Here is a 13163-nt window from a genome sequence, read left to right as displayed (position 1 = left end):
TATGATTGGTTAAATTGGTTGGTCTTGCCCCAGAGAGTGCTAGTAACTAAGGGAAAACATCATGATTATCATCTAAAAAACATATCCATAAAATGAAGATTGATCTTCCACTGTTTCGCTGTCTGAGAAAAGGTATTTTCTATATTTTGCAGATCATTACAAGAATGATGGATGAAGTGGATGACGATTACGAGGATATGGAAGCGCCACTGACACCGCCAGCGAAGAGGGGAGATTCAGAGTTGGAGTACTCGGAAATCTATTTTGGTCGGTCAACAACAAACCATTGGTCTGAAAAGCCTGCTGTATCCGACGAACAAGTTAATGAAGATAGTGTGTTGTACAGTGAAGTGAGAGTAGACAAACGTTATGAAAACGCTGAAAATGATGGAGACGTTAGTTGTTCTAATTTGACTGATTTCAATGGTGGCGGTAGTACTTCAAAAAGCGACACGAGCAGTGATAAAGATTACATAGAGATGAATGATTCCGAATACTTAAAGAAGAAAATGGCGCCTCGTGTTTGTGTCAAGGAAATTCCGAAAAGTAGCGAGCCACAACTCTGTCGATATAGCGGCGGTGACTACTGTACGCTTCAATCATATCTTAAAAATCAATTGGTTTCCGCAAAACAAAACGAATCAAGTAGATACAAGTCAAAATCCAGCACTGAGAATTTGCTTTTTACGGACGTTGCTAGCATTGAAGATGGAAAAATTGTTTTAATCACGTCGTGTGGTGAAATAGTTATACTCGCTCCTGATGGAAAGTTCTTGTTATTGGAAAAGTTCGACGCTGTGTTTGATAAATGTACCGTCATTGGCAAGCACGAAATAGCGGTGTCCTGTGGTTTTCAAATTCGTTTTTTCGTGCTGCTTGAGGAGGAGGTGAAAGAGGAGGATGAGAGGTGTATCGACTTTCAGTACGATTCTACAACAGTACATGGGCTTTCCTATAGCATGCACACTTTTGCGATGTCTTGTAATCTTCAAAGTGTTGATTCTTCTCAGAAACCGACAATAATTCTTTACGACATGAGAAGAAGGTCTAGCAGAACTATACCAACTGCTCGATTTGTGTTTCCAGGCGAAGTTCTATTGAGCTCCGACTGTAAAAAAATATTTGTTGCTGACCAAATCAAAAAGACAGTAACTTGCCTTGATGATGAAGGAAAGGTTATGTGGGAGATAACTGAACAAAGAAACCCAGTGTCACTCACTTTAGCTAACAACGTCCTAGCAGTAGCTTATGAAAACTTTACAAACATAAGGTGTTATCAGTCTTCAGATGGCAGTTTCCTCGACTGCATTCAAATAGGACCCCTTGTATCGACAAGATCAGTTCTCCTCGCTAATAATTTGACACATATTATCATCTGTCCCTGCGAGCACTCAGCTGATCAGCTATTTAATTTGGTTGTGTTTGTTCCACTTAAAAACATGAAGCGAAATGGTTTTAAAAAGAAATTGTCTAAAGTTTTGTTTCACAAATGATACGTACATGTAGTAGAACCAGATGTTCTGACGATAACTAGTGTATGAAGTTTAACTTACTCTATAATAGTATTTATTAACATGAAAAAAAGACAGTAACTGTTGTTCTCAAAGCATGCCATTGTTTCTATTAGAAAAAAAATTAACCATTCTAGAGGGCGATATTCAAGACTAACAAATCTTATTCAGATGTAACTAGAAGTCCAGAACCAGCATATGTTTATATGTTTACATGTCGCATGTATATCGCTGATGAATTTAAAAAATAACATTACGGGTATGTTGACTGTAAATATAGGTTAACATTTTATATGTATCAAGGTCATGTCACTGTTATTAGAGGTCACGAACGGACAATTTAGTCATTTGTCAATTTCCAATTTAACTAGATCAGTATCAATCAAGGTCTCATGTCATTTCTACCAAAAAGTCAAGATTCAACAAGGTTATCTGTAATTGTTACTAGAGTTAAGAACAAATAACTGATTTATTTAACTGTTACTTTTATCAATAGATAAATAAATAGACTAAGCATGTAAGTTTCTGAACGTTCTATTGTAGGTTGTATATCATTGTTATTCACAATTTTCCATAACGTCTTAGACATAAAAGAATATGATTTTATATTGTCTTGCGTCTTTCCTAGTCGATTTATTATAATACCTACAAGTTCAAATGAAATTAGCTTAAATACACGTACTGTGCAATATGCTGCCAATAAATATTCCATAAAAATTATTATTATACCTCATTATGATTATTCTATATAATTCTGATTGGTTCTAGACAATCACGTGCCAGGGCAATACCTATTTTAAAAATCTTCATATTTCCCTGCCATCGTCCTATTTTTCATTATATCCATCCCCCTCGAGTTTCTATTTCGTGCTTATAAAAAAGTTATATGTTTATTGAATAGCATTTGTTAGGATCTCGCGGCAATTCTTTTAGAGATAACTTGCTTCTTATGTCGAGTAAACACCGAAATGGTCGATGTTTTAAAAGTCCTAACTGTATATTTACTGAATAGTAATTACGCATAAACTACTGAAAATTATACAAATACATGTACATCATATCAATCTTCTTAAAAAACTCATTGGACACAACTAATAATAAACTAAAGCTTTTCTTACTACAAGAAAAAACGAACAGAAAAAGAAACAGTACTTCATAGGAAAAACGAACGGAAACAAGTATCATAATGTTTACTCATTTTTTAAAGTTTTATTTTTATGTCAACATGAGAGAGAGAGAGAGAGAGAGAGAGAGAGAGAGAGAGAGAGAGAGAGAGAGAGAGAGGGCTTTCATTGCATACATTAATGAATGTATGATGATGATGATGATAAATTGCATTTAAGTTCGTTTTTCATTTATTCCAATCGGATTCAAAACAAGCCATGAAATTTCTGAATTTTTCTTCGCTACCCTCAAGTTTGAAATCCTTCAGATCTCGCAAGCGTACATTTACAATCCTCTCCGCCATCATTGTCTTCACTGCTTGTTCTGTGGCACGTACTCGGAGATCATATTGTTCCGGTCTGATGTCGTCTCTCATGATGGCTACAAAGTTTCGCAGCTGTATAGTGTACAGTTCCTTCTTATCAATGATTTCGAACACCACTACATCGGAACGACCTCCGCATTCTTCGTATTTGTACATAGTTGTCACCAGTTCGAATAACTCTCGCGCTCCGAGTGCCTGTATAATCTCCGCTCTGTGTTTATCGTCGATTTCTAGATGCAATGCGCCTGAAGTTTCCAGGGCACTGGTAATGTAGTAGTTGCTTGCAATAGCATTAATGTTCCGCATTCCTAGGAGTGTGAGACAATCCACCTTTAGTTTTCTGGCCTCTGCATTCCTGTCATCAACCACCAAAACGTATGAAGCTAACTCAAGGGCCCATTGTATATCGTTGTCATTCCAAGCCTTGATTGCCGCACTCAACACTTCAGATACACCGCCTGCAAGCGCCACTATACGGCTAGCTTTATCCGAGTTGGATAACGGAAATAGGTCAACTGGATCGCCACTAAACCAACCAAGATACAGTTGAAATACACCTTTAACTGACCATGGGACTGTGCCATAAAATTCTCTTAAGTGAGAATGCAGACGAAGTTTATCAGGCATGATCACGTGTTTGACTACATCATCTGGAGAATAACCTTTGTTGATAAACCGAATGGCTTGATCATGAACAAACTGAATACCATCTCTGTACATCTCGAGGACTTTCTGTACATTTTCTTTGCCTATAATTGGCTGGGTGTGACTGGGTACAAGATATTCTGGTTTCAAATCCAACATTCTTTGTAAAGACGTGTACCAGGCGACAGGGTCCCTGGCTGGGGCGCCCCGAATGGTATAGATGTTCGGAAATGCTCGGTATATATCATCTGCACACATAAACGCCTTGTAAGATGGGACCCATAGACCGATTTGATCACTTGTTTCCCCGGGAATTTTCATGAGCCGGACGTCTAACCCTGTAAATGGAATGAAAATCTTAAAATAGATATTTAAAACACGTATATCCAATCGGATACAGTATGTAAACATGTTCATGTCATCCAACTTACGTGAAGAAAAACATGACTTTGAATAACTTCTTAAAATGATACGTAAATAAATTCGAAAGGTGAATGCATCATCATGACTAGTACGCTCTAGGGAACAGTCAATAACAACTTAACCCGTGAAATTACCTCAGTCATTCAGGACAATATCCACACAAAAACAGGTTTAGGTTTTACAAACAATACGTGCATTCTTACAGATATATCCGTTCATTTATTCTTTTCTTTTTAAAGAAAATTCACCGAACGAGGTGTGGACATACCAAAAGTTCAAATACATGTTTACACAACGGGGGTGATGTGGTTTGATATTATAGAACTAATAGAGAATCTCTTTGTTTACTGATATCAGATATTGTCACAGTAAATTGCGGTGTTTCAAAACAGATTTATTTCACAATATTTATAAAGTTATGTTTTCATATTGTGATCTTTTTCATAGTAAATTCAAAATCCACAGTATGAAACAACAATGTAGCATAGTTGGGTTTTTTTTTCTTCAAAATTCTTGTTAAATGCTAGAAATTCAATGTAAATCTATATAGGAAGAAACCTGCTATGTTTGTATCTAATTCCATTTCCTCGAGAAGTTTATTTGGAAGAATGAAGCCCATAGAGTCTTTTGCTTTGCCATAATTCAACTGGATTCCAATTCCGGCGTTCTGAAATTTATCCTTTGTCACAAACACCCCAAACTGCCGCATTGAACGCTTAAATTTTGCTCCATAGGCGGTTGTATGAAACTTTCGTATTTCCAGCGGAAGTTGTTCGTGAGCCCAAATATCCGGTAAGTTGGAGGGATCTTCAATAAAACCCTGTGAAAAGTGATTGCTGTCTTTTATTCATATATATACAATTTTATGTATATTCATGACAATTCAGAAAAGATAATCGAAACTAACAAGAGTTGCCCTGTTAGTAGAAATTAGTACAAGGGTAGAAAAACTTACTCCCACTCCCCCGATATGATCTGTGTGATGGTGAGTGTAAATGATAGCTTTGATAGGTTTCTGTGTGATTTTTCGGAACTCTGCTAGAATTTCTTTTGCCGCCATACTGCTTTCTGTGACGTCAACAATGATGAGGCCGTCCGGAGCAATGACCATGATGGCATTACCCAAAGCATAGCCAATGCCCATGTAGATGTTGTCCGAAACCTAGATCAATGTTTAATTAAACCTTTTTCAAATAAATGATTTATTTATTTTTTTGTCACTAAATATTTGTACATGTTATCTGTCATTTTGAATTATATTTTATACATACGTCTTTCACTTATTAACAATTTTTAATTGTTAATGAGTCCCTGCCTACATTGTAATTAGTCATGGAACCATTTACAATTAAAAATTGTTAATTAGAAAAAGACACATAATATCATTTGCTTTTGTCGAAAGTCTAATGGTTGATCACACAAATCGTTCTTAATACTAGATAGATAGATGTGGAATAGAATTGAAAATACAATTGTTTAATATATTACATATATTGTAAATATCAGTTACATGGGCAAAGAAGGCCATATACTACCTTCCGTATTTCCTTTTTCTGGAATTCTTTCGAATGTTCCACCAATTCTTTTTCGGCTACCATATCCCGGATAACTCGAGTACTTAATTCTGGTTTTTTGGATGACAGTTGAACCTGATACCCAACAAAAGCAGCGAGGGCACACACCAGAAGTACGAACAAAAACTCGACCGTGTTCATGGCTGGTTGTGAACTATCGCTGGAAAATTTTCAAACTGGTCTGAAATGAGGGCTGGAAAAAATCGTAATTTCCGTGACAAATTGAAACAAAAAAGAAATACTACATAGATATTTAAAAGGTTGCTAAGCAGAGCTTGATGATTATGTCCACTGTAGACTATAATAATTTCCTTAAGAAAACTAGTTTTATATAAAGATATTAAAACCATTTAATTTTTCAGGCTAATTATTGGGGGGGGGGGGGGGGGTTCGTTGCAAAAATGTAGTTCATGGCTTAGCAATCACACCTTAAATTCAGAAAATGATGAAAATCTGATAGCTAATTTGTAGACGATCCAGCTGCCATACTTTGTAATATACATGTAGGTGGCATATTTCTGCCTCCTGAATGCAAGTTATTTCCCATAGATTATGTCAATATGTTTGTTGACTTGCAAGAATAGTGTATACATGTACATGTTAATCAGACAAGAATTTTGAAGATATTCAGAAACTATCAAATATCGGCTACATGTTATATCCAACATTCTTAACGTTCAAGCTGAAATTTAATTTATCTTTTTTATAGCTTCCGAAAAATAATTTTTCCTCTCTTAATCGGTTGACCAATTAACATTTATTTACTTTTTAAATTTTCATTGATACTTGATGTATATCGTACGCAAATGCTACTCGCATATTATTTATCCAGAAAACAGGTATTGATTCGATCGGTTTTACATTGTATTATTATAAGATACATACTGTATTACATGTGCATATACACTGATATATAACAGGTGGGGACCAATAACCCGTTTGGGATATAATAGCCCAAATGGGATATAAATATTAAGTGCAAAAAATAAATATTTTTGATGTTGAATTTTTTTTATATAAATCCGCATTAAAATGGATGTAATGGAACAACTTTTGGTAAACAACTTTTTCTGGAACCGTACTGTTACGGAGATTGATCCCTCAGTATATCCAAAACTTCTTGGGGATCAATCTTGCAAACTATAGACATATAGAAAAACTTCTTAACCAAAAGTTGTTGCAATTGATACACATTAATGCGGATTTATATTAAAAAAATTCAAAATCATTTTTTTTTATTTTTTGCACTTAAAATTTATATCCCATTTGGGCCATTATATCCCAAACGGATTATTATATATATCCCATTTGGGCGATTGCGGTCCCAACCTGTATAAGGGAATTATTATTAAACATATTAAACATGCAGGTGGATTAATAATGTATATCTATCTATCATCGCACGATTTCGCATATCTAAGTGTCACAATCCTCCCTCCTTACTTTCAGCGAAAATTTCAACTTGACCCAACACTCGCTTTGCCATCACATTTGATTTGATCGATACCCCGGTTTATAAATCCTTTGCCATTTTTATAAGTGGAGGGGATGGCTAAATATTATATTAAATAGTTATTGCACTGCAGTGTTTATTTCAGGTGCCAATCGCCTATGCATATTGTCTTAGGCATCTGTGCAAAGTAAAATTGACTTACCTTAATTCATGGTCGCTCAGCCCGGGCTTGCTCGTGTACGCTGTATATGTAAGTGACCTTGAGAAAATCAACTCAGGCATGGTCCACGAGATGACCAATCAAACAGGACTATGGTATGGAGACGAGCTACGGACATAAAATAACGTGTTAATGAAAAACTATTTAAGTTCCTTCCCGGTGAAATCATGGGGACTGTAGTCTTAATCTCTGTCTCTCTGTCGGTCAGTCTGTCAGCTTGGTTTTTAAAGACTTTTTGTTCGTTATGGTGTAGAGAATTGCCGTGTAGCTTAAATGAAAGCAGTTTTCTGTAGAATAAGTTCAAGTTTGATCAATAGATGTTTAGAAAAAACAACTATGCTTGTTTTTATTTTAAGTCGGGTTTGACCTTTTTCCCCCTCGACATGGGTTGTCGGTAGAAGATGTGTATTGCTTAAGCAATACACTCAGAATTCTTGTTGTCAAACCTAAGTAGTACTTCAAAATTATTCTTTTTAATTATTAATATGGCACAGGAAAGACATTTAACAATTTTTTTTTTTTGAATTTTTTATAATTATGATATAATAAAGGCACGTAGCCGAGTGTTGGGGGGGGGGGGGGGGGGTAGCGCCCCCTCCATACTTTTTGTCGCAGCAGACATTTCTATTAAATTCTTAGATGAAAAATTGAATTATTACGGAGGTAATATTGAAGTTATTTTTATTATGTATACCCCCTCCCCCCAACGCTTTGGGATTTTCAAGATTTTGGAGAATTGTGTATTTGCAGAAACCGATCGACGAATTTACTACTCCATCTGTGTTACAGGATGGTCAATAAAAGCGACAACTCACGAAGTTCTTATTTCTCTATATAAAAATTATGAAGGAATCAAATATATATATATATATATATATATATATATATATATATATATATATATATATATATATATATATATATATATATATATATATATATATATATATATATATATATATATATATATATATATATATACACACACACACACACACACACACACACACACACACACACACACACACACACACACACACACACACACACACACACACACACACACACACACACACACACACACACACACACACACACATGTTAAATGGTATGGTGTTTACTAATACAGGAAGAGGTCATAGCAGAAAATGTAACTATGTATTTCTTTCTGCAATTTTTGCCTCATTCCTTCTTGCATAAAATACAACGTAGGAAATGTATGTCTTGTTTCTCGCTATATGCCCACATAGATCTAATAAAATATAATCCATGTGTCGACGAGAAACGTGTTTTTCACCAATGTAGAAATGAGCGAAATAGAATGGTGAGAAGTTATATCATCATTTACGGCACATGATGGACGAATTCATTCTCTCACCAGAGGTCGTGCTTCACAAGCTTCGCTTACACCTCTTGTCAACACTAAATGTACAAGATTCTTGTAAAAACTTAAACGATGAGCAAAATGTTATTAAAATCTATGTAATTGTTCCTTTTATCTATGAATACGATTATGAATAATTAAATTTAAATCTTTAACGCCGTTATTTATTTTTATTTCAACGTTCAACGTAATTACTGGGAGAACTATTTTGTGGAGGTAAAATTAAAATCTAGTTAGACAGATGTTTGAAAAATCAGTTTCTGTACGCTACCGATTCATCGATGATTTTGCAAAAGTCAGCAGCAATGTCATCTCCTGTGATGTTTTTAAACGTGTCCTCAAAGTCATCGCCCGTCGATGACTTCCCTTCACGCTGATTGTACAGAAGAAGCAAATCAACAATATGCCATGTGCTCGCCATGCTTGTTTTGATCATGTGACAGACTATTTTTCCGGCGTTGACACGTGTAAGCGAAGCTTGTGTAGCAATTATGCACATACTGTATACAGGGAAATATTCGCCGAGTTTTATTTTCACCCTTTTCGCCCTCGTTGTCAGTGGGCGAATTTAAGACTGGGCGAATTCCAATGTCTTAAATTATCTCTATTGAAAGACAGCTTTGTCTTGGTGAATTCAAGACGGGACGAAACTGTTTGCAAGTTTAAAAGGGCGAAAATTACACGGCGCGAAAATAACCCTGTATACAGTGGCAAATGGTTTGTTGAACATGATTAGAAATACGTTTTCTGATTCTGAAGCTCATTGGCATAGTTTGCCTGTCTGGAGGTATACTTTTGCACAAACTTGATCAATAACGATAGTCTAATTTGTTATAATCAATCACCTGGTGCTCAAAACAGTTCATGCACGTAGCATCGTTTTTGAAAGTGGGGGTAGGGAGGGGGGCAGACTCATCTAAAAATTCTTGACAAGCAAAAGAAAAAAAAAAAAGGTTTAATCTGGAAAATCCTAATTCGTGGGGGGTATAACTTTAACTTCAATTTCACTCATTATTTCCTTAGCCCCCCTCCATCGATGATTTTGCAAAAGTCAGCAGCAATGTCATCTCCTGTGATGTTTTTAGACGTGTCCTCAAAGTCATCGCCCGTCGATGACTTCCCTTCACGCTGATTGTACAGAAGAAGCAAATCAACAATGCCATGTGCTCGCCATGCTTGTTTTGATTATGTGACAGACTATTTTTCCGGCGTTGACACGTGTAAGCGAAGCTTGTGTAGCAATTATGCACATACTGTATACAGGGAAATATTCGCCGAGTTTTATTTTCACCCTTTTCGCCCTCGTTGTCAGTGGGCGAATTTAAGACTGGGCGAATTCCAATGTCTTAAATTATCTCTATTGAAAGACAGCTTTGTCTTGGTGAATTCAACTGTTTGCAAGTTTAAAAGGGCGAAAATTACACGGCGCGAAAATAACCCTGTATACAGTGGCAAATGGTTTGTTGAACATGATTAGAAATACGTTTTCTGATTCTGAAGCTCATTGGCATAGTTTGCCTGTCTGGAGGTATACTTTTGCACAAACTTGATCAATAACGATAGTCTAATTTGTTATAATCAATCACCTGGTGCTCAAAACAGTTCATGCACGTAGCATCGTTTTTGAAAGTGGGGGTAGGGAGGGGGGCAGACTCATCTAAAAATTCTTGACAAGCAAAAGAAAAAAAAAAGGAAAAGGTTAAATCTGGAAAATCCTAATTCGTGGGGGGTATAACTTTAACTTCAATTTCACTCATTATTTCCTTAGCCCCCCTCCCCCCTGCCCCCCCCCCCGATGCTACGTGCCTGTAATTGAAATGAAACTGAAGATTGATCTATATTTCTTGTATTTTTCATCAATATTACTAATTTTCTGCTGTATTCTCTTCTATTTGATAAGGTTCTCTAAAACAGCGGATGCGGTTTCTCCTCGGTTACATGTATTTTATTAACACCGTCTCCATTTTCCCCATATCGCATCTCGGTTACACACGTATTCCCATTTTATCGTCTCGATTATTTCCTTTATTTAATCTTTTAGTTTAGTTAATTTCTTCTGCTATTTTGATTTTCTGCTTAAACGAAAAGTTATTCGGTATATACATGGTGAGTTGAGTGTTTTGTACCAAGCATCACAGTAACGTAATAATAGTATTAGTTAATCAAAATATCAGAAGTGTCAGACGAACTTCTATTATTTACTTAAAGATGACTTTTGCTCAGCCCCCACCCCCCATCCCCATCCCCACCCCCACCCCCAAAAAAGAAAATCGACAGAAGGGAACGAAAACCGAACTGTTAAGACTTCTAGTGGGGTTTTTTTCTTCAATTTTTCGCATTGCATGCTTTACAATTATCTGAATCCGAAAGTAAATTGCAAAATTCCATCGAGTAACAAATATAAACTTATATATTAGCCTTTGTTATAATGGTGCTGCCAAAAATATTAGTGTAAAACAGAATACCAAATATATACCTACGGCTCCAACACCAACACGTACATATATTTTGAAATAGACTTGTAATATAAAAGTGCACTCGGCCGCGAGGGATAAATTAAAGATTGCGGCCTTTTTAAACTGCAGGATTTGGGCCTCACCCGCGCCCCTTCAGACCATCTCAGTCCCAAGCGAGAGGATTTTAAAACTGTCAAACACCCTGTGTTCTGTAGATCAATGTCTGTCTCGTGCTGGTGAACGTTCGCAGATTGATTTGAAGTCATTTACCTTCCTTCGAGATAGGTCTATGGACTCCTTTGTTTTCCAGCTTAATTTCCTCAAACAACGTGTAGTTATCCATGTAGCTCATGTCTAAAAAGATTGTCTGTCTGTGATGTTATTAGCGTGAAACACACATGATTTAAATAATTTCACAGTTTGCACGCCTCTCTACACTATAGAATTATACATTTTTATTTCACATCAAGATTCAATAATTGAAAATACCAAACTCTTTCTAAATACTAGTAATTCAAATATAAATCGGTTTTGAAAAGATAAAATTCGATGAACCTATAAATATATATAGCATTTAATGTAGGATTAACTGATATCTACGGCAGACAAAGACGCGAATGTGATAAACAATGTGGAGATGCTAAACAAACAGGATGCAGCGATTTCTCACTAGATGGCGTATATTACCCCCCCCCCCCCCCCACCCCCACCCCCACCCTTAACATGTCTGAAGGCGTTTTCTGACATGAATCGAAGATTTTGTAGGATTTGAATTTGAGAATTCTTTAATTCAACAAGTAGTTATGTAATATTTTTTTAAATTTCATTGGTTGAAACCTCAAAGTTTATTTTCATCAGATTGTTTATGTAATTTAAAATTTCAATGTAGTATTCATTTAGATCCTCCATCTTAATTGTGACTGTCTTAAAAGCTTCGAGACTCTGAGATAAAACAAACTTCAAACTAGTTTGAATCGCAAATTATGTATCTACAAAAAATCAATAACAAGATTTTAAAGTCGAATACCCGTGAATAATGTGTGTGACGTCACCTTCTACTCTCTACCAGTATTGACTTATTACTTGATACCCTCATCCCTCATCCCTACATTTACCACCCCCCCCCCCCAAAAAAAAATCCAAGAAGGCGATTTGTTACTAAATCTGTCCTAAATTACCCTGTCCATAACTTTTTGTTGATTTTTTAAATTATATGCACATACCTGTCTGTGAAAACAATTGATATAAATTTTATTTGCCAAAAACTCTCAGATTTTTTATTTCACACGTAACCTCTTTTATACTCGGAGGAATTCACAAGAAAAGAAAATACGTTTCTTACCTGGATTTATAATGGTAAGATCCGATAGCTTAGCTTTTATCTATTCGATTATTCTCGAGACTCTTCGTACATTTTTTAGCATCATTATCCGGGTAATTTTCATGTTACAATGTATTTACGATTTCAAATCACAGGATAGACTTTTCATTTTTGCATGTTGAAATTTTCACAAAAAATATTCCTAAATTAGGTTGATAAGTACAAAACCTTTGATGTGCAACTTTTTGTGCGCAATAGATATAAAGTTTTTTTATGGATTAACATGTACACATTGTAGCTCCACGCTTCGTCAACCCGGAATTCCCGTGGAGCTACAATTCTGCAGCTACTTTATTTTATACCCCCCCCCCCAAAAAAAAAAAAATGAAATTTTCAATGGATGAAAAATATTTCTTACAGGATGCATAAAAATTGCTACTGAATTTAAATTATTTCCTACAGTAATTTGTATTCCGATAGGATTTATACAAAAAAGACAAATGATTTTTTTTTTTAGATACACGTGATATTTTCGACTGTATTTCTTGAAAATAAATTTTTTAACAGAAACTGACAAAACTGAACACTAGACGAATTAGTGAAACGACTTGTCCGCATATATAGGTTTTACAAGTCTATAAAATAGTAATTTGTATTAGATCAATGGATTTATGTGCTTATCTTAAT

At 35.5% G+C, this 13163-nt stretch overlaps 2 protein-coding genes across 4 annotated transcripts in view; one reads left to right on the top strand and one right to left on the bottom strand.

Moving 5' to 3' along the window:
- The window catches only part of LOC105328369 (uncharacterized), a 29963-nt gene extending 27732 nt beyond the window's left edge, over positions 1 to 2231 (top strand). For both annotated transcript variants that reach the window (XM_020067281.3, XM_066078795.1), the window contains exon 2: positions 153 to 2231. In XM_020067281.3, coding sequence (XP_019922840.2) covers positions 165 to 1493 — 1329 coding nt within the window. In that variant the 5' untranslated portion in view covers positions 153 to 164 and the 3' untranslated portion in view covers positions 1494 to 2231. The remainder of the gene's footprint in view (positions 1 to 152) is intronic.
- A 453-nt stretch (positions 2232 to 2684) lies between these two features.
- On the bottom strand, positions 2685 to 7426 carry LOC105328368 (linear primary-alkylsulfatase). 2 transcript variants are annotated; one of them, XM_011429215.4, is made up of 5 exons: positions 7298 to 7426; positions 5604 to 5835; positions 5024 to 5230; positions 4627 to 4888; positions 2685 to 3983 (listed from the first exon to the last, which is right to left on the bottom strand). In XM_011429215.4, exons 2-5 carry the CDS (start codon positions 5781 to 5783, stop codon positions 2863 to 2865), a joined length of 1770 nt encoding a protein of 589 aa, XP_011427517.2. In that variant the 5' UTR covers positions 5784 to 5835; positions 7298 to 7426; the 3' UTR covers positions 2685 to 2862. The 2 variants fall into 2 exon arrangements, with proteins under 2 accessions (XP_011427517.2, XP_065934865.1); XM_066078793.1 differs by having other exon boundaries at positions 5604 to 5802; positions 7298 to 7392.
- Positions 7427 to 13163: the final 5737 nt, after the last annotated feature.

This window comes from Magallana gigas, chromosome 3 (assembly GCF_963853765.1).
Source record: "Magallana gigas chromosome 3, xbMagGiga1.1, whole genome shotgun sequence".
NCBI classification, from domain to species: Eukaryota; Metazoa; Mollusca; class Bivalvia; order Ostreida; family Ostreidae; genus Magallana; species Magallana gigas.
The sequence above is the reverse complement of the archived record's forward strand: the minus strand, read 5'-3'. Positions and strand labels throughout refer to the sequence as shown.

What these genes read in the sequence shown, in the direction of transcription:
- LOC105328368 (XM_066078793.1), bottom strand. Translation starts at nt 7,377, where the DNA reads ATGCCTGAGTTGATTTTCTCAAGGTCACTTACATATACAGCGTACACG. An exon ending in CTGAGCGACCATGAATTAAG is followed by an intron (nt 5,803 to 7,297) that starts GTAAGTCAATTT and finishes AAAATTTTCCAG; the next exon opens with CGATAGTTCACAACCAGCCA. An exon ending in ATCATATCGGGGGAGTGGGA is followed by an intron (nt 4,889 to 5,023) that starts GTAAGTTTTTCT and finishes CACTTTTCACAG; the next exon opens with GGTTTTATTGAAGATCCCTC.